The 24,786-nt window shown below is 37.4% G+C and overlaps 2 protein-coding genes across 7 annotated transcripts in view; one reads left to right on the top strand and one right to left on the bottom strand.

Moving 5' to 3' along the window:
- The first annotated feature begins 293 nt into the window (after window positions 1-293).
- Window positions 294-20,428, top strand: PP2D1 (protein phosphatase 2C like domain containing 1). 4 transcript variants are annotated; one of them, XM_019435330.2, is made up of 3 exons: window positions 294-472; window positions 6,851-7,662; window positions 19,198-20,428. In XM_019435330.2, exons 1-3 carry the CDS (start codon window positions 450-452, stop codon window positions 19,992-19,994), a joined length of 1,632 nt encoding a protein of 543 aa, XP_019290875.2. In that variant the 5' UTR covers window positions 294-449; the 3' UTR covers window positions 19,995-20,428. The 4 variants fall into 4 exon arrangements, with proteins under 4 accessions (XP_019290875.2, XP_019290886.2, XP_019290868.2 ...); XM_019435341.2 differs by having other exon boundaries at window positions 6,851-7,914; window positions 19,462-20,428; XM_019435323.2 differs by having other exon boundaries at window positions 6,851-7,914.
- RAB5A (RAB5A, member RAS oncogene family) overlaps window positions 20,192-24,786 on the bottom strand; it is a 29,754-nt gene continuing 25,159 nt past the window's right edge. For all 3 annotated transcript variants that reach the window (XM_019435353.2, XM_019435361.2, XM_019435369.2), the window contains exon 6: window positions 20,192-21,633. In XM_019435353.2, coding sequence (XP_019290898.1) covers window positions 21,518-21,633 — 116 coding nt within the window. In that variant the 3' untranslated portion in view covers window positions 20,192-21,517. The remainder of the gene's footprint in view (window positions 21,634-24,786) is intronic.

Raw genomic sequence — 24,786 nt, 5'->3', positions numbered from 1 at the left:
ATTGGTCTATCCATCAGGGATAGCCTCTCAAATCAGAATTTTGAAAGTCTCATGACTTGTAAGACAAAAACTTACTTGACAGTTATTCCTCTTATTTTTTAATCCTCTTATGGAGGCACAAGACAGTATGTTTAATGAATGATTCTTCTTTTCAGAAACTTCAAAGACAAGTTTGTTAATACGGTTTGTGACCCTCCTGCTTCAAAGTCCTTCAGCATCATAAAGAGAGTTCTGACTGAGGTTCCAGGTGATGTAATAAACATCCCACACAGAGAGGTGTAGTATCACATCCGTGGAACCCCCACCACTGCCCCCACACCACCACCATTGCTCCCACCGTCTCAACCACCTCCACTACTGCTGTCAACATCATTATCCAATCTGGAGGAACAGAGGCTGGGGAAAGGCAGTAAAGAGAGAGCAAAGGGAGGTAACAATTCCAAATAAGTATGGAAATTAATAGTGCTTTCAGGTAAATCTTTTTCATTTCTAGTGGACAACAAATGTAGTCGACTAACATTTTTTTAAAAATTCCAGTGTAATTAACGTACAGTGTGATATTTGTTTTAGGTGTACAAGATAGTGATTCAATAATTCTACATATTACTCAGTGTTCATCATGATAAATGTACTCTTTTTTTTAAATATGAAATTTATTGTCAAATTGGTTTCCATACAACACCCAGTGCTCATCCCAACAGGTGCCCTCCTCAATACTCCTCACACACCCTCCCCACCCTCCCACCACCCATCAACCCTCAGTTTGTTCTCAGTTTTTAAGAGTCTCTTATGTTTTGGCTCCCTCCCTCTCTAACCTTTTTTTTTTTCCTTCCCCCCCCCCCCCCACCATGGTCTTCTGTTAAGTTTCTCAGGATCCACATAAGAGGGAAAACATATGGTATCTGTCTAAGCCTCTGCACTGCAAAGGAAACAATCAACAAAATTAAAAGGCAACCAACAGAATGTGAGAAGATATTTGCAAATGACCTATCAGACAAAGGGCTAGTATCCAAAATCTATAAAGAACTCACCAAACTCCACACCTGAAAAAACAAATAATCTAGTGAAGAAATGGGCAGAAAACATTAATAGACACTTCTCTAAAGAAGACATGCAGATGGCCAACAGGCACATGAAAAGATGCCCAATGTTGCTCCTCATCAGGGAAATACAAATCAAAACCACACTCAGATAAATGTACTCTTAATCCCCTTCACCTGTTTCACCCATCCCTCCACTCACCTCCCCTTTAGTAACCATCAGTTTGTTCTCTATAGTTAAGAGTCTGTTTTTTGGTTTGTCTTTTTTTTCCTTTGTTAGTTTTTTTTTTTTTTAAGTAGTCTTTACACCCAGTGCATAGCCCAACGTGGAGCTTGTACTCACGACCCTGCAATCAAGACCTAAGTTGAGATCAAGAGTCGGATGCTCAACTGACTGAAACATCCAGGTGCCTCTCATTTGTTTCATTTCTTAAATTCCATGAGTGAAATCATATGGTATTTGTCTTTCTCTGACTGACTTATTTGATTTAGCATAATACCCTTTAGATCCATCGATGTTGATGCAAATAGCAAGATTTCATTCTTTTTTTTTTTTTTTTTATGGCTGAATAATATCACCTCTTCTTTATCCACTCATCTATTGATGGGTATTGGGCTGCTTTCATAATTTGGCTATTGTAAATAATGCTGCAAAAACCATAGGGGTGCATGTATCCCTTCGAATTAGTGTTTTTGTATTCTTTGGGTAAAATACCCAGTAGTATGATTACTGGACCATAGGGTAGTTCTAATTTTTTGAGGAAGCTCCACACTGCTTTCCACCGAGGCCGCACCAGTTTGCATTCCCACCAACAGTGCACAAGAGTTCCTATTTCTCCACATCCTCACCAACACTTGTTTCTTGTTCTGTTGATTTTAGCCATTCTGACAGGTGTGAGGTGGTATCTCACTGTGGTTTTGATTTGCATTTCCATGATGAGTGATGTTGAGCATCTTTTCATGTGTCTGTTGGCCATCTCTAAGTCAATGAACAGTTTTATCTGCAGTATTCTTTTTCCTCCACTCTCTTAGTTATCAAATGAAATCTTGGCGTCCTGTTAGACTATGTACAGGGGCAAATGATATATTATTCTGACTACTTTTTACAAAGGAGGGCTTCAATCCCTCTCTATGCTCTTATTCTGCTGTATTTTTCATGTTAGTACTTACCCCTATCTGGGAATATATGTTTACATGCTTCCTTTATTTATTGTCTGCCTTTGTGTCAGTATAAGCTTCATCACAGACCATGCCTGTTTTCTTCACTGCTGTATTCCAGCAAATAAAACAGTACTTAGCATATTTCAGACACTCAAGTATTTGTTGAAAACTGAATGACACATTACATTCTAAGAATGACTCCAAGTGAGAGGTGAGAGAGAACTGTATCAGGCTAGTGCCTATATACAGAAAAATAAACTTCTGGTGTAAAGGATTGACTCTTTGTCAAATCACAGTCATAGGGTGCCTTATATATTGTCCCAACAGTTCATTAAGCCTCAGAAAAACTATACCCTTTACATGAACATTACCAAATAATAGCAATTAAAAATCTTGGCTCTACATTTTGGCCAGAAGAGCTTAATAGCTTTGCCAGTACAGTATAACCTTGGATTGTGAATGACTTGTTCTGCAAGTGTTCCACAAGAGGAGCAAACATTTCTACCCAATTTTAACTTGATAAACGAACGATGTCTTGCAATATGAGTGGGACGTGACGCCGAACGTCACATGATCACAACTGAGCCAAAGGTTCTTGAAATTTGCTTTGATATACACGTGCTTTGGATTACCTGCATGTTTCTGGAATGAATTATGCTCTCAAACCAACGTTTTCTTGTACTCATTTTCTCCACCTACTTCTTTGCTTTTACATCCTGTTTCCTTTGGTGGGTCCTCTTCCTCCTTCCTGCTAACTGGTCATTCCCTTGGATTTGCCTTGGACCTTGGACCTTGTTGATATCTCTCACCTGTGAGTTTTTCTAGGTCAGCTTCTCAGATGTCATGATGCCATTCTTAGCCAGATGAGGGGTTAGGTCCCTGGTTGGGTACTGTCCTGGGCTTCATCTGACCTGTTTAATTCTTTGTATGAAGGTATGAGTGGCACTGTGAACTCCTCCCCTGGAAGCTTCAAGCTTTTTTTGTCTCTGCATCTTCAGCACCATGCACACTAGTTGGCCTGTTGTAGGTATTGAAGAAGTGATTGGATGCTGACCAAATTTTTTGATGAGATTAAAGTATTTACCAGTGAAATTTATATAATTTTGGGATTTGCTCTAAAATATTCTAATAGACGGGTGCCTGGGTGGCTCATTGGTTAAGCTTCCGACTTTGGCTCAGGTCAAGATGTCATGGTGCATGGGTTTGAGCCCTGCATTGGACTCGGTGCTGACAGCTCAGAGCCTGGAGCCTGCTTCAGATTCTGTGTCTCCCTCTCTCTCTGACCCTCCCCCCACTTGTGCTCTGTGTCTCTCTCTCTTAAAAATAAATAGACACTGGGGCACATGAGTGGCTCAGTCGGTTAAGCATCTGACCCTTGATTTCAGCTCAGGTCATGATCTCACAGTTCTTGAGTTCAAGCCCCGCATCTGGCTCTGTGCTGTCAGATTCTCTCTCTGTGCTTGGGATTCTCTCTCTGCCCCTCCCCCACTTGTTCTCTATCTTTCGGTCAAAATAAATAAAAATAAACTTAAAAATATATATATATAATAAACAAATAAATAAACATTAAAAAGGTAAAATATTCCAATACAAATACATAAAATGAAACTAAAAAATAAAATGGTTGAAGACAAAGATGAAACAAGAATGAAAAAGTGTTGGTAATGGTTGAAGCTGGCGATGTTTATATGGGGGCTCATTATACTCTTCTATTTTTGTGTATTTTTAAATTTTTTTGTTAAAAAAACACAGAAATTTGTTGTTGAGGCAAAGCTAGGAGGGTCTACTAATATGCTAATAGTTCTAGAAACATTTATGAAGGGCAAATTTGTAAATAAAATTTTACTATACAGTTGTGCCCTTCAGGGAATTAAATACAAATAAGGAAAGCAGCAAAACGTTTCAAACTTTTCAGAGCTCTGCTTGTTTCTTTAATTTTTCATATTACCATGTGCAAAGCATATATGAAAGTTACTAAAACCCCTTGCCTATCACATAGTACACCATCTTATTTATCATTTATCATAGAAAATTTTCCTTCCTAGAAATAAGATTTTTGCATAGCATATAGAATAAAAATTCTACTGGGAAGAATCTTAAAGATATTTGCCTATTTTCTAGAGCTATCGTATTATTTTACTTATGCATTCATTTCTCATTTACATACATTTCTCAAAATTAGGCTCTATTTTTTTTAATGTTTTTATTTATTTAAGTAATCCCTACACCCAACATGGGGCTTGAACTCATGACCCCAAGATCAAGAGTCAAATACTCCCCCAATGTAGCCAGCCAGGTGCCCATAAACTGTGTTCTATCTTGTATGTCCAGTTTATTTTTATTATTATTTGTTAAACTAACATAACTGTAGCCAAGCAATGATATATACGACTTACCACAACATATTAATAAATACACATCAAGGAATTCTGAAACATTCAGATTCAGTTTCTGCTATTAACAACATCCTCTCCCTGGGTGCCTGTTTGGCTCAGTCAGTACATCATGTGACTGTTCATCTCGAGGTTGTAAGTTCAAGTGTCATATTGGGTATAAAGATTACTTAAAAAAAATCCTCTCCCATTGAGTTACTAATTTTTTCCCTTAAATTAGTTTTATATAGAATACATTTCCCCCTAAGCATTGCAATTTCACGTCTTTATGTCATATGTTGTCATTTGGTATGGTTCTCAGTGTTCTTTTTGCTTAGGGTAGAAGGAGCAGGCACTTTCTGAGTGTCCCCTATTGCCAATTGCTTCTCCATTGATCTCATTTGATGCTAAAAATAATCCTGTTCATTTACAGAAAGAAAGCAGATGGTCAGAGAAGCTCAATAACTTGACTAAGGCCATATAGTTTGTAAGTGAAGACAAATTTTCTTTTTTTAAAAAAAAAATTTTTTTAATGTTTATTTATTTTTGAGACAGAGAGAGACAGAGCATGAACGGGGGAGGGTCAGAGAGAGAGGGAGACACAGAACCTGAAGCAGGCTCCAGGCTTCGAGCTGTCAGCACAGAGCCCAACGCGGGGCTCGAACTCACAGACCGTGAGATCATGACCTGAGCCAAAGTCGGACGCTTAACCGACTGAGCCACCCAGGCGTCCCAAGACAGATTTTCTTTTAATCCAGAGTCTACATTGTTTACAGTAGATTGTTTTGCCTCTCCATATTCCAACTTTCAATATGAGGCCATGACTTAGTATTGAGTGATAATGGCAGATTCTGGGATGGCATGCAAAATGTGACCCTACTTACATTTCAGAAAAGATGACATATTTATATTATATATGTAAATATATTTATGTAATTAATGTTAACATTAATATATCATATCATTATATATTTAATGATATACACACACACATACATACACACATATTTGGAAAGATAGATAACAGGCGGTTAACTGAGCCTGGGATTTGGGAGTTAGGGGTGGGGCTGGGGAGACAAGCAGAACACGCTTTCATTTCTAGTTTGTATCTTTCTGTCATGAACTTAAAAATGATTATGCATTGTTTTTATGTAGAACATATTATTATTTTGTCATTAGTACTAAATGGGCTCATTTCTTATTTTGACAACTGTCAGCATTCTTGAATACCTGTTACTATGCATATTATTGTAGGTGCATCTACTATATTAAACGTACTCACATCACATACAATTATATGACTTGAGTTGAAGTTAACGGGATGTCACATGTCATAAACATTTAAAGCTACTAACTTTGATTTTTCAGGTTTTAAAATATTCTTTAACTAAAGCAGTTTTTTCAGATCTCCAACATTTCCCTGGGCTTCATGAATTGTGCTTATGTGGATAAAAATTGCCCTATGTGCTGAGTACTGTTCTAGATACTTCTGGGAAGTAGTATAAGAAAGGATGCCTGCTGTCCAGATATTTATCGTTCAGCTCCACAGCTTTTCTTTCCTTTCCTCAGCCTACACCCCTTTCCCATGTAGTCCTAAAAAATTCTGTCCTATAGTTCTTTTTATTAGTCTGCTTGGTTTGGGCATCTCCTATGCATTTTGTTGCAAGTTCTTTAAGTAGAACAAAACAATATTTTCAGCAAGATAAAATGGAGTACAAAAATATTCATGCTCGTGGCACCTGGGTGGCTCAGCCAGTTAAGGTCTGACTCTTGATTTCAGCTCAGGTCATGATCTCACGGTTCGTGAGATGGAGACCCCAGTCGGGCTCTCTGCTGACAGCATGGAGCCTGCTTGGATTCTCTCTCTCTCCCTGTCTCTCTTCCCCTCCCCCATGCTCTCTCTTTCAAAGTAAATAAATCAACTTAAAAAAAAATAATCATGCCCAATTTTAAATCAAATACCTAGGTCTCAGCATATACCTTCAAATGGCTGGGATACAATCTTGTGTTGATTTCTCGGAGTATTTGTTCTTAGATTTCTAGTTGACTTTGTAGAGACTTTGCCTAATTTTATTCAGGCACACACAGTTCAGTCACCAATTTTTTGAGTCCTACTTTTGTGGTCTTTTGGGGATGACAGAAAGATGCATCAGAATATTCAGCGGTAGGCCCACACAAAACTGTGAGGAACTAAAGCAAATCGCAAAGATAAAGGTCTGCCTGACAAGACTTTCTGTGTCATTCCTAGCGCGTAAATATCTTTTATCCTGTTTGCAGAGTGTTTTGGAAATCAAGGGAATGGAATGTGAGAAAGTCGACATTTAATTCAGACCAGGAAATACCACTTTCATTGGGAAGAAGGTATTTTAAGAGGAAGAAAAAGGGCAGACCATCCAGAGACTCTGAAGAGTATGATAAGCAACAGGTCGGTGATCACATGATAACATTTCCCTGTTCCACATGCAAGCACGAAATTGACGTACATGAAATTTTCCTCCATAAAAAGCAACATGTGGCTTGGGCCACCCTGGGGTTTCAGTGGATGGGTGGAAAGAAACCAGGGCCCTCAGTGATTGCCATTCAGAGACAGCTCATAATCGCTAAACTATTGTCATCATCTAGATTCACTGAAAAAATCCTACAGAGCATTAACAATGCTTTTGAGCTACTTTGGAAGAAACAAATACCAGCATACTATAAGATTGTTGACAGCATTCATAGGAGTTCCACACATCCTCAAACTATCTGTCATCTATTGATTAAAGGTGTCGCCATTTGTGAAGATAGAAATTCTACATGGAGAGCTGACATGAATGATAAATTCACTGTAGTGAACAATTTTGGCAATAAACACAATGTGTGTTTCTTTGGTTTGTTTGATGGACATCATGGTGTCTCAGCAGCAGAGCTGACATCAGTTGAACTCCCAGTTTTACTTCTCCATCAACTTTCCAGATTCGATCCTTCCTACCAAATGACCCCTGAAGAGCAAAACATAATTGAATCCTTTCACACAGTGTTTAGAGAAGAATACATAGCTATAGAAGAACTTTTCTCCTCCATAATGAAAAAGACAAAAACATTGAAATGTGAGTATGAGAACATACACAAAGCCTTTGCAAAAGCATTTTGGAGAATGGACAGGCTTTTACGTCTTGGAAGGAAAGAAGTATCCAGGGTTCGATGGAGTGGCTGTTCTGCAGTTACTTGTATACTGGAAGGCAACATTAAAAATCCCTATGCTGAGAGGAGAATCCATAAGCGTGTTAGTGTGGCCGAGAGTTTCCCTTCCCAGATGATGCCACAGATAATTTCTGGAGTATTGCATATTGCAAACACTGGTATGTACATTGAGTTGTGCACACTATACCTTACATTTATTTTTTATTCCTGGCAGCAAAACTTCTCTTGCTTCCAGAAATACTTAGTGACCTATGACGTAGTGACTTATTAATGCCTAGAAATTCCATTGGCTAATTTAAGAAAAGATCAATAACCACAGATTAAATGCATATTGCAGGCACAAAAACAGTTGTAATTTTGGAGGAACATATACATAATGATGTGACCAAAATGTTAAATTTCCTAAATGGGGTAGCAATACAGCTGTTGATAAAGGAAAAGCACATTTGCTTAGATCTGAATGAAACAAAAAACATTTCCCATACTTCCCTTTTCCAGGAGAATGGAAAGTTCTTTGAGGATTGTTACAGTCTGAACTGGTTATTCTGATAACACAATTGCAATAGGTCATGTGTGCTTATCGGTCAACTAGCATCAATTTGATTTTAGAGAAATAATACTTTATGCCTCAATTTTATAGGCATATGTTCTCTTCTCCAAAAGACAATTTTATTTCAAGAAACAATTCTTTTCACTTTAAGTGTTAAAGTTCTAGCTTAGGAGCTTGCCAAAATGGAAAGCACATAGGTTAAACAGTTTTAGAAAAGTTAAGCTGAGTTCCATGAGATGCCTAATTAGGTTTCCACTACCCCTTTCATGAACAGAGTTATTTGTTGTTGTTATTGTTTTTTTAAGTAAACCCTACCCTCAGTGCAGGGCTCGAACTCATGACTCCGAGATCAAGAATCGCATGGGCTACCAACTGAGCCAGTCAGGTGCCCCTGGATAGAGTTATTATTATTATTATTTTTAATATGAAATTTATTGTCAAATTGGTTTCCATACAACACCCAGTGCTCATCCCAACAGGTGCCCTCCTCAAGGCCCATCACCCACTTTCCCCTCCCTCCCACCCCCCATCAACCCTCAGTTTGTTCTCACTTTTTAAGAGTTGGATAGAGTTATTATTAATAATTGCATTCACTTATTGAATATTGAAGATAGCCTAATTTCTCATTTAGTTTTACAAGAACCCTGATATCTAAAGATATATTCTAAGTATTATTTTTTTAAATGTATTTGACATATGACCTTGTGCAAGTTTAAAGTATGTTAATATGATACATTTATATATTATAATATGATTGCTGTTCAGGTGACATTTAGCACCTCTATCATGTTACATAATTACCATTTCTTTTTTAGTGGTTGAAACAATTAAGTTCTAGTCTTAGCAACTTTGACGACTATCATACAGTATTGTTCTCTATATTCCCTATATTGTGCATTAGATCTCTGGGACTTATTACCTGCTGCAAGTGTGGACCCTTAAACTATCCATACCCCTGCCCTAGTATCTGTTGTTACCTCAATTTTCTATTTTTTAAAATGTTTATTTTATTTTTGAGAGAGAGAAAGAGCACGAGTGGGAGAGGGGCAGAGAGAGGGAGATACAGAATCCGAAGTAGGCTTCAGGCTCTGAGCTGTCAGCACAGAGCCTGATGCAGGGCTCAAACTCATAAACCATGAAATCATGACCTGAGCTGAAGTTGGATGCTTAACCGACTGAGCCACCCAGGTGCCCCTACCCCAGTTTTCTAGATGAGAAAACAGAAACTGGGAGAGGTGAGATAATTTGTTCAAGGTCTCAGCGGTAACAGGAATTGGAGCTGGAAATTAACCCTGCTATGTCATACTGCATCTAAAGGCGATTGCTTCCAAAGCTTGAGGAGGCTGGCCCTCAGAGAGTGGGACATTGTGATCGACATGGCTCTGAACAAAAACCAGACAATCACGAAGACCACTATAATGTCAAGGTCCCTGGAAGTCAGCCTGTTTCTGCTCTAGCTCTGGTTCTGAGCCCAAGATGAGTAACTCCCATTAAACAATGCCAAGTGCAATGCCAGTTAGTTCCCTCAGAATTTTCATCATTTCTCAGGCTTTATGCTGAGGTTCCAGATGGCTTCAGAGCAGGTCTACTTCATACACAGTTTTCAGATTTCAGATCAATCTGGGAACTGACCCATATTCTTGGACTTGGGACCTCCATTAGAAAATGTCATTACACATTAAGGTTCTTGTAAAATTAAAGGAAGAATTATGAGATAGTGAATAACTAGACACTATCATTAAATGTCTAATTTACTATGATTTACTACTTCCAGAATCACTGCCGTTTGGCTGGTTCTAATCTCCAGGTCAGACTTTTGTTGGATCTAATCTCCAGGCTACATAATTATGTTAAACTGTTTTCATTTAGGCATCCTTCATTTTAATAAAAACAAATAGGTAGGGGAAAAAATCCAGCTTGTGAAAAGGAGGTTGTGATTAATGACAAAAGAGTGCTCCTGGAAGAAAGCAATTTAAATGGGTTACAAAAAAATGTTCACAGAAATTCACCAAGAGCATGTTTTGTATTTTATGATACAAGACCTCTAATTATAGCAAGGGCATTTTTTTTTTCTTATTTGAAGTTTGTAAAATACCAGTGCCATCACAACTCCGAAATTAAACAAAAGAAAAAAAAAAAAAACTCGCTTTATAATGAAACATGAGTGCAATAATGAAGCCACTGAATAAATGTTGAATGTGTGCATGTGGAAACAGACACTTCCAAACCAACATTCTTGAGTTTTTATTCTTAGCACATCTCATTTAGAGTGCATTTTATAATTTCTCTTGGTGCTCTCGTATTTTACTTCAATTAGTCCTCACAGAATTAAAACACTAACAAATGTATTTACACAGAATACATAATTACACATTTTCCCTAACATCAAATAAACCACAAGTTTTACATTTCTAATTAACCACACTAGTTCCTTATAAACAGAATGAGCCCTTAATTTTCCCCAGTGCTTTTATTTTTAATAGCTTTATTGAGATGTAATTCACAAAGCATACAATTCACCCGTGTACAGTTCTGTGGTTTTTAGTACATTACATTTACAGATATGTGCAACCATCACCATATTCAATTTTTGAAAATTTTTGTCTTCTTACAAAGAAGCTCAGTACGCTTTAGCAATCAGCTCCCTAACCTGACATTTCTCCAGGTCCAAAAAGCCACTGATCTACATTCTGTCTCCATACAGTTCCCTCTTATGGGTACTTCATAGAAACGTAATCATATGACTTGTGTTCTTTTGTGACTACCTACTTTCACTTTGCATGTGTTGAAGGTTCACCCATGTTGTAACCTGCATCGGCACTTCTTTCCTTTCGGTTGCTGCATAATATTTCACCGTACAGTTGTGCCACATGTTGTTTATCCATTTATCAGTTGAAAAACATTTGCATTGTTTCCAATTTTTGGCCATTATGAATAATGTGGGCATGAACCTTGTGGATAAGTTTGTGTGTGGACATGTTTTCACTTGCTTGGGTACATACCCAGGAGTGGAATTGCTGGGTTGTAAGATAAGTCGACAGTTAACCATTAGAGGAACTGCCACACCATTTTCCAGAGTGGCCACACCATTTCACTATCCTGCCATGGATGTCTGAGGGCCCTAATATTTACACATTTTCCCAGTGCTGTCTTTCTGATTCTAGCCATCTTAGTGGGCATGAAGTGGTACTGATTTGCACTTTTCTTTGTTGACTATGTTGACTATTGACTACCTCTTTATGTGATGATTAATCATTTCACTATCTTCCTCTGAGAAATGTCTACTCAAATCTTTTGTCCATTTTTTTTTAATTGGGTTACTTGTCTATCGAGTTGCAAGGTTTTTTAGTATTCTGTACACAGAATCAGATAATATGATCAGGAAATATTTTAATTACATGGGTTTCTTCTCTTTCTTGTGTTCTGAAGCAAAAACACCTGAATTTTGATAAAATCCAATTTATCAACTTTGTTGTTTTGATGCTTGTACTTTTGGTGTCAAATCTGAGACCATTGCCTAACTCAAGGCTGCAGGAACTTACACCAGTGTTTTGTTCTAAGAGATTTATAGTTTTATCTCTTACATTCACGTCTATGATCCGTTTTGATCATGATGGGGGTCCAACTTCCCTCCTTTCTGTGTGGATATACAGTTGTATACTGTTATCTCTTTTACTACTTTCCTTTGAATTGATTTCTTTATTCCTATCTATCTTCTTTGTTGGGTAGTTAGCTATAACTCTTTGTTATTTTAGAAGTTTACAGTATACATGGGGCGCCTGGGTGGCTCAGTCGGTTAAGCGTCCGACTTCGGCTCAGGTCATGATCTCATTGTCCGTGAGTTCAAGCCCCGCGTCGGGCTCTGTGCTGACAGCTCAGAGCCTGGAGCCCGTTTCAGATTCTGTGTCTCCCTCTCTCTGCCCCTCCCCTGTTCATGCTCTGTCTCTCTCTGTCTCAAAAATAAATAAACGTTAAAAAAAAATTTTTTTTAAGAAGTTTACAGTATACATCTTTAGTTTCTCACAGTCTACCTTCAAATATTATATCATTTTACATATGGAATAAGATTCTTACAACAGCATACTTTTATTTCTTCCTTCCCAGACTATATATATATATCATATATAAGGTGTAAGAATCTTATTCCTTATGTATATGATATATATATGTGATATATATGATATATATATATATGATATATGATATATATGGTATATATGTGATATATATATGGTATATATATGGTATATATATGGTATATATATGACATATATATATATATATGACATATATATGAGTTTGTTTATATGTATAAAATATCTATTTTTTAAACTTGTCTATTTTTATACAAGCATATCTAGGAGGTATTTTGGGTTTGGTTCCAGACCACCACAATAAAGAAAATATTGTGACAAAGCAAGAGAAAAGAATTTTTGTTTGTTTCCCAGTGTCCATATGTGATGATCACACTATACTGTAGTCTACTAATAGTGTTATGGCTAAAAAGCCACAGTGCATATCTTAATTAAAAATACTTCGTTGCTAAAAAATAGTATCATCTGAGGTCTTAATAATGTAATCTTTTTGCTGGTGGTGGGTGTTGCCTCCTTGTTGAAGGCTGATCAGGGTGGTGGTCGCTAAAGGCTGCGGAGACTGTGACAATTTCTTAAAATAAGACAACAATAAAGTTTGCCACATCGATTGACTCTTCCTTTCATGAACTATTTCTCTGTAGTTTGTAACGCTGTTTGATAGTATTTTACTAACAGAAGAACTTCTTGCAAAATTGAAGTCAATCATCTCAAACCCTTCTGCTGCTTTATCAACTTGAGTGCCTGTGATATTCTAAATTCTTTGTTGTCATTTCAATGATCTGCACGGTATCTTCTTTACCAGGAATAGATTCCATTTCAGGAAACCACTTTCTTTGCTCATCCCTAAGAAGCAAGTCCTCATCTGTTGGTTTTATCATGAGATTGCAGCCATTCAGTCACAGCTTCAGGCTCCACTTGTCATTCTAGTTCTCTTGAATTTCCACCACATCTACACTGACTTCCTCCACTGGTCTTGAACCCCTCAAAGTCATCCATGAGTGCTGGAATCTGCTTCTAAACTCCTGTTGATGTCGATATGTTGACCTCTTCCCATGAATCATGAATGTTCAGAAGATTTCAATTTTCTTTGCCCAGATCTATCAGAGGAATAATTATCTATGCTGGCCATAACTTCATAAAACTCTTTCTGAAGTTACAACTTGAAAGTCAAAATGACTCCTTGATCCATGGGCTGCAGAATGGATGTTGTGTTAGCAGGCATGAAGACAACATTACTCTTTTTGCACATCACCAGAGCTCTTGGGTGACTTGATCAGCTGCATTGTCAATGAACAGTAATATTTGGATCTTTTTTTCCTGAGCAGTAGGTCTTAAGAGTAGGCTTAAAGGGGCGCCTGGGTGGCTCAGTCGGTTAAGCGTCCGACTTCAGCTCAGGTCACGATCTCACGGTCCGTGAGTTCGAGCCCCGTGTCGGGCTCTGGGCTGATGGCTCAGAGCCTGGAGCCTGCTTCCGATTCTGTGTCTCCCTCTCTCTCTGCCCCTCCCCCGTTCATGCTCTGTCTCTCTCTGTCTCAAAAATAAACATTAAAAAAAATTTTTTTTTAAAAAGAGTAGGCTTAAAATAGTAAATTGTATTATAAATAGTTGCACTGTCATCTAGGGTTTGTTGTTCCATTTATAGAGCACAGGCAGAGTATATTTCTCAAGACTATACTTAAGGGCCCTAGGATTTCTGGAATGGTAAATGGGCATTGGTAAAGTAGTGACTTAGTGTATCGATTCCAATATCTTTATGTCTAGATTATAAATATTTGTTCTTAAAATTCCTTTTAATGAGGCCCCAGAAACTACTTTTGTACTAGTGATGCAACCTTAATATAACTGGTGAGGTTCATTCTTCTTACGTATTAATATGTGATTACGCTTACCTCAAGAGGCTGTGAGGATTAAAGGAATCACTTGGTAACCTTGAGAAGAAAAGGACTGGGGCTTGAGGTGTCCAACAATTAAGGAATTGTGAATAATAGGAAAGTATTTGGTAAAGCTATGATTGGTCTCTGGATCTACAATGAGCTCATGGGACAGAAAACTGGGTCACTTAGGAAACAAAAGTAGTTTCTGGTAATTATTTCCAGCCCTATCCTTTTTCTGTAAAACCTAATTCAATTTCAGAATCACCTTATTTTACGCAGGGAAGAAACCATATTCTTAAATAACACTGACCTTTTACGTGCCTCTTCCTCCCTCTCCCTTTCTTGGGGTATGTTGGTGGTGATACAAACCTGATTCTGAAAATAGATTCAACAAATACTTGACAGATAGTTGAGGCTGACGTGTAAAGTGTTGTTAGGCTCCAGATGTACAACGGTGAACATGAGTTTCATGCTCATACATCCTACAAAACGAACAAAGGCATCTTTTGAATAACCAGTGAAAACTAGCTCCACATCAGCAAGACTCTCATGCTAATTGTCAGTAGGAAGATGTAAACCTAGTGTCCACGCATACAAATTCAGCCTTTTCTGCAAAATGAAAGTCCTGTAGACAAACTGGATATAGGTTGTTTCCCTGACCTCATTTACATGCATTTCTGTTATGATTCCATTTTAGGTATACCTCACTCATGTTTCAATTTCACATTTGTTCATGCTCCTTTTCAATTGCTTCTTTCTCCACTAATTTTCTCCAATAATTCATTTCCCAAGCTCCAAGTTATCGCTCTTTACTTCCTTAAGCCTATAAATCTACTTCATAAGAATTTTCTTAAAACTTTTTTTTTCCCCCCAGGGGCACATGAGTGGCTCATTTGGTTAAGTGCCTGATTCTTGATTTTGGCTCAGGTCATGATCTCACCCTTCGTGGGTTTAAGCCCACGTTGGGCTCTGTGCTGGCAGTGCACAGCCGGTTTGGGATTCTTTCTTGCTCTGCCTCTCTGCCCCTCCTCCACCCGCTCTACCTCTCTCTCAAAATAAACTTGAGAGAGAGCAGGGAAGATCATGTGAAATCATGACCCGAGCCTAAACCAAGAGTGGGACACTTAACCGATTGAGCCACCTAGGCGTCCCAAATTTTCTTGAAAGTTTTTTATAAATGGATCTGAAATGAAACATTTATAGTTTTGTCTTTATCTTTTGTGGATAGCCTCTCTTCTGGTTTCCCCTTCTTGGAACACAAAGGAAAACCACCTTTATCAAGTTTCTACTTATTGAATTACTTTCTTAAATCTCCACAATAACCTTGACAAAAAATAACATTGCAGGTGGAAAACTGTAACTCAGGGAAATAAAGTGGCTAAATGAAGATCAAACACAAAGTTGGAATTTATTAAAGCCGAAGTGTTTCAGATTCCCAAGTGTTCTGTTTCTTCCAAACCAAGGTAACATTTGTTTCCTGGGCACTCCTGCATCCTAAGTATGTTTCCTTTCCTTCCACCATATACAATTTCTCCTTTTCCCTCCAGTTCTAAAACTTTCCTGTTATCTTCAATAGTAAGTGGCTTTATCTGAAAAAGTATCTTGATCTTGCTCATTCACATCTAGAATTCCCTGTTTGGGATTCTAAGGTCACTCTGATGTTTACAGGGATACTCTTCATTTTCATAAGTTGGAGATAACCCAGCAATTGCAGGAGGCAGCTACACCATTGCTCCCTGCATAAGGGAACACTTTGCCTGACTATATACATGCCATCTTGAAAAAGCTTGAGTATCATCTCAAAGCACTTTTTCTAATCCCCATATAATTAATGTCCTTTTCCAGTAACCCTGTTCCACTTTTTTTTTCTAAATCAGATTGCATTTTTTGTTGTTGTTGTTCCACTTTTTTTCTGATAACATTTTCTGAACAGCACAATCTCTCCAAACTACTGAAGTTAGTAACTTTGTCTAGGAATATGAATTATTTATGCCCAGATTCACAGAAACTTTTGTGGGTTTTCAAATCAGTCCACTGCCTAGTTATTCTCATTCCCTCCAAATAGATGTTCCAAGAACCTTTCTTTAAAGCCAATCTGTCCTCCCTTTTAAAGTGTCATAATCTGTTCCTTTCAGTTCTCCACACACTTGGACATACAGTATTATTAAAAAAAATTTTTTTAACGTTTATTTATTATTGGGACAGAGCGTGAACAGGGAAGGGGCAGAGAGAGAGGGAGACACAGAATCGGAAGCAAGCTCCAGGCTCTGAGCTGTCAGCACAGAGCCCAACGCGGGGCTCAAACTCACAAACCGCAAGATAATGACCTGAGCCGAAGTCGGACGCTTAACCGGCTGAGCCACCCAGGCGCCCCAATACAGTATTATTTAAATCTTCTAATTTCCCATCTTCCTGGGGCCTTTTTGTTCACTAGTCTATCCTAGCTTTCAGCTTAATGTAGCCAAACTGCTTATAACAACCTCATTTACAGCTGACAGCACATGCAACCTATGCAAAGGATATAAATGAACTCTGCACATATAATTTTTCTTATTTCCTCCAACGGTACTCTTCTAGGGCCTGAATCTTATGTATCCTCTACTTCCTGGGTAATGTATGAATAGCTGAGATACAGTGGGTACCCCCTCCCTTCACTTTTTCCTTCATGAACCATTCACATAGGTAAGGATACAAGTTATTCAGAAGGCACTATTTCCCTTTTTATCAGGGTGAGCAAACTATCAGCTAACTCAAAGTCAGACAGCAAGTAAATTGTAGAGCAAAAAGTGCAGCCAGAACTTAATATCCCTTCTTCTAGAAAGTTCTATTATGTTGACCCAGAGGGATGTTCACAATAGTAAAATAAACACAGCAACTGGGGGTGGGGGTGGGGGAAGGCAAATAGTTTAAGGCTGTGCTTACCAACCTCTGCAAAGGCAACTTAAATAAAAATACCAGTTTACCACCTTTCCGTTGTAGCAACATAATTACTGTATTAAGTTCTTTTCAAATCGTGCAACAGAGAAAAGTATTTTTTCTTGTTGCTAAAAGGGCTTTGGCCTGCCACATGCAAATTATCATTTAGGAAGTCAGTGGATTTGACCATTCTGAGCCAAATGATGTCCCCTGTGTTTTCAGAGCGATTTACATGTATATGTACACACATAAAGAAATTTCCTAATTTAAAAGAGGTATTGAATCCTGTCTTCTGAATACAACAATTCAGTTTACCCAGGTGACATGTTCACTATTATTCCATGCTTTGCTGGTACAGAAATAATTTACAATTTAGCAAAAGCCAAGGATTATTTTACTGATTCACCTTCTGTAGTGTTTAGAATGACTAGCAAAAAAGACAAGTCAATGCAAAGTATTAATAACCAAACCACAGAGATGTAAAAGAGGTAATGTAGTTTTTGTCACTTACTATTCTCTGGTTTTAAACACATTTTCCACATACATCATCTTTAGAATTCCCATTACACAAATGAGCCAATAGGGCTCAGCCTATCACTGACACTAATGCTTCATCACCAACTTAGGCTCTTTCTGTCCAACCATACTAGTCGTATAGACTTTAGTCTTCTGAAATCTCAATTTCTTTGCCTCAAAACCCGAGATGGGGAGGTTAGAATTGAACCCCTGTAGCAGCAAAATTCAGATTTCAGGTATAGCGTTATGCTTGAAACCAGAATATTCTAATGTAAATTCTGCATGATCTCAGGAATTTTAATTCTCAAAGGTACTATAATATTCAAACATCATTGGGCCGCCTGGGTGGCTCAGTCAGTTGAGCATCTGACTTCGGCTCAGGTCATGATCTCCTGGTTTGAGTTTAAGCCCCACGTTGGGCTCGGTGCTGACAGCTCAGAGCCTGGAGCCCGCTTCAGATTCTGTGTCTCCCTCTCTCTGCCCCTCCCCCACTCACACTCTGTCTCTCTCTCCTTCAAAAATAAACATTAAAAAAAAAAAAAAAATCCAAACATTAACCCCATCTCAGATTAGTATAACCTTTCATAAATGATAAATGATTCCATATCAAGAAAAACTATTGCCTATGTTAGAATATATAATCCTATTCCTAAAAATTTGGGAAAATAATTTTTCTAAGAAATTAAAACAAACTTTGTGTATCTTTTTAATAAACCAAAGAAAGTTTTGGTAATACAACCCTCCCTTAATCTGTTCAGAGCATTGTTTAGATTTTAAGATTTCAATGAAGCACACATCACAGGTTCATCTGAACCACGAACAAACTATGATCTACTTTTAAGATGTCAGTTTTCAATCGAAGAGTTTAATTTAATGTTGACTATTATCAATGTAATACATTAACAATACATATTATTTTTGCTTTACTAGGGCTAATGGACTTAAATTTCTTTTTAACTACACAACATGTAACTAGTAATATCAACATTAACAGTGGTATTCTGTTTACGTCACCCAAACCTACAATATGTTCAAGATCAAACTCCACTCTTAAAAAAAAACAACCCAAAAACAACAACAAAAAAATGCCTGTTTTTAATTAAGAAGGCATTTATCTGAACATGTAAAAAATGTCTGCTCTGTGGAATATATGTCGGTTATAAAAAATTTCAACTGTTGGCTCTTCAAAATAAATATTCAGAAGCTGAATAAAAAACTTGATGGTTATTTTTATTGTCTGTAGCTTTAGTTATTTTAGTATTAAGTGCAGTATTTTAAACACTAGGTTGCTTAAAAATGAGGGATAAACTGGCCTTCCAGTTTCAGATCTTAATGGCCATAAATCGTTCAGTCATATCATTACTTCACACATGTAAAAAACATTTTTAAATTTCTTGCTTTCTGTTTATGCACTGAAACACAGAATTAATAAAGTCAACAGCATACTTTGAGACAATTAGTTTAGGATTAATTTTTCAAATAATCTTCTAGGTAATGTACAAGCAGTCTTATGCAGAAATGGAAAAGGCTTTTGCATAACCAAAGAACACACTACGCGAAACATAACCGAAAGAAGGTTACTTCAGAATGGAGCGATGATTAGTTCAAATGAACCACATGGGCTCCTAGAAGGGCAAATAAAAACCACACGAGGACTTGGGTTTCATGGAAATCTCAAACTGAAGAAATCCATTATTCCAGCACCTCATACTATCTCTGTCCCTATAGATGACTTATGCCAATTCCTTATTTTAGCTACTCATGGACTCTGGGAAGTTCTGGATACAAAGGAAGTCACTGCACTGGCAATGACAATGTTTCAAGTGTATAAAGAAACATGTTTTGTCAAGCAAAACAAATCTTTACCATCCAAAGAGCCTCTGCTTTTCCCAACCAACGAACCAAGTAATACTAAATCAGAAAGTAATATCCATATACTATTTCAGTATAAACCTGAATCTACAAAATGTGTGTCAACTACAAATTCAAAAGAAAATGTATCTGATTCAAAATGTTCTAATTCTCAAAACGCACAAACATTTCCATCAGAAATGACTAATCACGATCTTTGCAGTGAGAAAGAAACCAAAGGACCAACGAGTGCAAATGATGGGCCAAAAGATTCAAGTGAAAAAGAAAAAGAATCATGCACTAAAAATTTCTATGAAGGTGCAGCCAAGTATATTAGCCATGAACTTGTGAACGCTGCTTTAGTGGCTGGCTCCAGAGACAACATTACAGTCATGGTAATACTTCTCAGTGGAAGTGAGGATCAGTTTTTGACATAACAGTTAAAGTTCCGATTACCCAGAATATAAAAACGTACAGACAATTCTTCAAAGACCCAGATATTAGGATCATACATCAATACCATGCAAATCATTTTTACAAATGTATTAAAGAAACTATAAAAGCATGTTTTAGGTTACATCGTACCATTTATACATGTTCACTGTTCCGTGTCAAAAAAAGAGAAAAACCAGTGTTTGCTTTTTATACCACTTTATTCCAACCTGAGCACCTCAATAGAAAACTAAACACTGGTGAACTGTCTTTCTTACTAATTCTGAATTACTGTAGATGTACAAGTTCTGCTAGCAGTTCAACACTTAAATAGATTAAATCATCTCTGACACATGGTAGATTTCATATAATGAAAATACCTAAAACAATTAGTGCAATATACTGAACTGATCAAAATAAAATGAACTTTGGAAAACAAGGCTGCAAGATTGTTACTAACATACGGCAATATTTATGTTACAAATTACTGGTACGTTGTTTATTATGGTTCTAGCCATGTAGGAACAACTGGAGCCCCTTCCTTTCAAAGGGAGAGAAAAGGTAAAATTAGCTGTTTTAGTAACTGTACATTTTGTATACTTTTAAGCAACTCTTAAATATTACAGAAAAAGTAATAAACATATATGGAGACTACAGTGCAGTACCCTATTTACAGTACAGCTGAGGATCAAATTTAAAATAATCAAGTTTGAATGTACATAATTGTTAGTGCATTGACTATATTACGTCCAAAGGGAACGAAAGCCCCCTCCCTGCCCCCAAACAACAAAACCTATGTAATGGCCAGCAGTGATTGAACAGAAATCACAGACACCTGGTTTGTTTCATTTCTGTTGAAGAGCTCACATGTTTGAAGGGAACACTATCCATTAAGATCAGTTTTCATATTCCTAAAACAAGAGATTATATTTGACTTTTTTTTACCCCACTAAAAATACCAGGACAGCTGTAATTTAGATGCCACTAATGTTCATTTTTTCCACCCTTTCACTAAAGATGTGGCACTGTTTTCTTGTGGTTAATTTGTTAAAACGTGGAATGTACATTTTAAGTATGCATACTAAGAGAAATTACCAGTTGCCTGAATACCATAGCTAAGCATAAATATCCTTAGAATCTCCTTCTAAAAAAACAATGTTTTCTGAAAAGCCCAAATTAATAAGTTCCAAATCTTTTTCATAGAAGTGGCTGGTTAACTGTGGGTTTCCATCATCATTTGTCTCTATCCCTGGTGATGAGAAATGATTCCCCCTAACCGTCCAAGGAAACAAGCATACACACACAGCTCTCATCCCCCCTTTCTACTTCTGAAACATTAGTCAGAGGGTCACATGCATGTTATTAAAAATTAAGTTCAAAACACTTAAAATAATTCTGTATTAGAAACTTGACTCTATCATAAGTCTCTTCTTTTTGGAAGTCATACTGGGCTGGTTAAATGCTCCAATTCCACTGTCATTAACATTGAGGAAGCAGAAGAGTATTCCAGCAAGTTCAAACTGGAGGTTTAGTTACTACAACACTGACTCCTGGTTGGCTGCGTGGGTTCAGTAAGGTCTACTCCTCTTCCTCTGGCAGAATTTGCTCCTGGATTCTGTGGTTCATTCTTTGGCAACTTTTTAGCTGAGAGACAAATTGTCAAAATACACACAATTAGAATATTCATATTAGAATTACTTTCACCTACTTACTTAAAATATTTTTTTTTTCCAGCTAGGTTAACCCAAAGAATCACACAGCAGTATGTTCATTCTTTTCAAATGTTTACTGAGTACCTACCAAATACTATGGACTGGTCAGTCCTTAGGTCAGTGGAGTTACACACATATAATTAAAACTTAATTTACTAGAGCTATATTTAATCCTTTATATATTTTCAGTTAATAATACCAGAAAAGTTATACTTTATTTGATAATCATTAATACTTCTATTGTTTAAGAAAATCTAAGTTAATAATGATGGCCAGCCAGTAAGTTTATAAAGAATCTTAGCTTATACCAATATTCTCTAGACTGCCACAAACACTTTTCTGGAACAATTTGGGATTATAAACAAGTACCATCACCATCATCCCGTAAGAACCTGTTCTCTTACTGGGCTACCTAATTATCATCCCAAATTCTGGCAGGTCACATCTCCTGTTTTCTTCCTGGTTACACAGACTTTACCCTTCAAACATCTACCGCTTTCCTCTTTTGGGTCTGATTAAGAACCCTAATCCGATTCACCAGTAGCTCTGCCTAGTTATGAGTTGCCTCGATTCTGAAGGCTCTATCTCAAAAAGCTGCTCTCAATTTTGAGTCAGGTGAGCTTGGCTTGCCACATTTGGATGAAGCCCTCAACCAGCAATCAGGGTTTTAGTTCTGCTAAAGTCCATACAGCTAATGGCTGTTCTCTGGAGCCTGGATCTCTCTGATTTAAAAATTCACCTGTTACATACACTCTGCTTAGATCCCAAAGATCCTTGATGTGGGTTCACTAAATATTAACTAACTCTAAGAGTATGGATTATAAAGGTGACTAGATACATTGGTCTCTATCAACCTTGGAGAGGGATGACTATGGCTGAGTTCTAGCTTTACCTTAGCCTTGGCTCAGGTTAAACAAAAGTTAAACATGCCCTACTTCAGTATCTGAATGCCATGAACATTAATCATCTTTAGAATCCTAAACACTTTAGAATCCCATTCCACCTCAATAGAAGTGAGAACCAGGAACACTGAAGTTTGGGAAGAAAAGCCTTCACCTTGGGCCACTTCTCTAGAAATGGCTCTATGGATCGTAGGGTAAATGGTAATAAAATGGCAAATTTCCAGTCAAATGTATTTTCAAACAAAGCCTTGTAGGGACAAAGAGTAGGCTAGCATTTATAAACTTTATTATAATACTAAGTTAGGTTTTGGACTGAGTGATCATTTCTTCCCTTTAGTATACTCCATGGGCTTTCTGTAATTAGATCTGAATGAAATTAGGAGGTTGCAGGAAATAAATTGGAATGAGGAACTTTTGGCTTCTATCGGTTTACTGTGCAAAGATTAAACTAAAACACAACTCTGAGAAGCAGTCTCCTGTCTCCTATCGTATTAAGCATTACCAAAGTGAAGTTGATACTATTTGTTTGGTATATGGATAACTGGAGTTTACCAATTTGCCCCTGAATTAGGATTGTTAACAGGCTAAAATCCTGGATCAAGCTAATGAAGATGTGCAACGAAAGAAGCTATGCAATCATGATCTTATCAAATTGAAAGAGGATGATAAGTTTATTGTAGATTTTCTCCCACTAAGTAACTACTCCCTAAGTCAGTAAGAGTGAAAATATGAGTGCACTGTGTGATCTAAGTTACTAATCTGGTAAGAGAAATAGGCCACAAATCAATTTATGCTTGGTATTTCTTTCAAGGGAAGGAACACTGTAATTTCAGGAAAAAAACTGGCAATTCTAATATGTAGGCCACTTTCTGACTGGAAAAAAACATTATTATTAGCACATCTGAATAAAAGGTACAAATTAAATAAAGCCCATTTGGGGGCATCTGGCTGGCTCAGTCCGTAGAGCATGTGACTCTTGACCGTAGGGTTGTGAGTTCAAGCCCCACAGCGGGCACAGAGATTTCCTTGATTTGTTACTAGCTTTTTAGATATGGTTCTGGGTATAATCTGTTCTATTAATAAAAAGAGCATATTGTTGCCCAATCCTTCACAAGTATTTCCCTAATAAACTTCAAACCTGAGTTTTGCAGTAAATTATTTTATACAACAGTAAGGTTTTTTCCTAATGAGCCACCATTAAACTCTCTTGCCTAGTGAAAGATATTCTGACAGTACTTGCAGCATTTACTCTGTTCTTTAGCCTCTGAATCAGCTGTTAATTGGTTAATTTGTATGACTTCAATAAAAAAAGAATATTTCTTATTTGGGGATAAGTTTATGGGCACCCCAGTTAAAAATCATTGCCATATAATAAAAATGTTTGGGAATGAGAAGGGCTTGGTGCACGAATAGTGCAGAGACAATAAAATGCGAGAGCCACCAAAGTAGACCATTCTCGCAGAATCTACACCTTAAAATTACTGGAAGGAGGTTGGGGGGCCTGGGCAGCTCAGTCAGTCAGGAATCCAACTTCTGCTCAGGTCATGATCTCTTGTGCTCTGTGCTAACAGCTCAGAGCCTGGAGCCTGCTTCTGATTCTGTGTCTCCCTCTCTCTGCCCCTCCCCCTGGTTGTGCTCTCGCTCTCTCTCAAAGAATAAATAAACATTAAAAAAAAAAAAATTACTGGAAGGAGGTTAAGGTCAATAGAAATACTTATATTTTTGTTACAGAAAATAGAAAGCATCCTTATTAGTATGCTAACTTCATTGCTTTATAATCAACAAACGTGGAATCACAATCATTACCAGTTAAAATTACCTTAAAGGAAAAAGTAAGAGCACTAGGTAGGTCAAATGACCACCGAGCTACTATAAAGCATATTATTTATATATTTAAAAAAAAATTTTTTTTAATGTTAATTTTTGGAGAGAGACATAGCATGAGCAGGGGAGAGGCAGAGTGAGAGGGAGACACAGAATCTGAAGCTGGTTCCAGACTCTGAGCTGCCAGCAGAGCCCAACGCAGGGCTCTACCCCATATATTGTGAGATCATGACTTGAGCCAAAGTCGGATGGATGCTTAACCAACTGACCCACCCAGGAGCCCCAAGCGTGTTGTTTATATTGTTCAGAGCACCTCTGTGCCTCAGTGCTTTGAAACTTTCTCCATTAAAATATTTGAT

This window comes from Panthera pardus, unplaced genomic scaffold, assembly GCF_024362965.1.
Source record: "Panthera pardus isolate Hobbes unplaced genomic scaffold, ASM2436296v1 HiC_scaffold_16, whole genome shotgun sequence".
NCBI lineage: Eukaryota > Metazoa > Chordata > Mammalia > Carnivora > Felidae > Panthera > Panthera pardus.
Note: the sequence above shows the minus strand (reverse complement) of the source record. Positions and strands in the feature narration are given on the sequence as shown.

Coding starts and splice junctions, on each gene's coding strand:
- PP2D1 (XM_019435323.2), top strand. CDS start 450: ATGGAAATTAATAGTGCTTTCAG. Junction 473..6,850: donor GAAATTAATAGTGCTTTCAG/GTAAATCTTTTT, acceptor TCCTGTTTGCAG/AGTGTTTTGGAAATCAAGGG. Junction 7,915..19,197: donor ATTGCATATTGCAAACACTG/GTATGTACATTG, acceptor ATAATCTTCTAG/GTAATGTACAAGCAGTCTTA.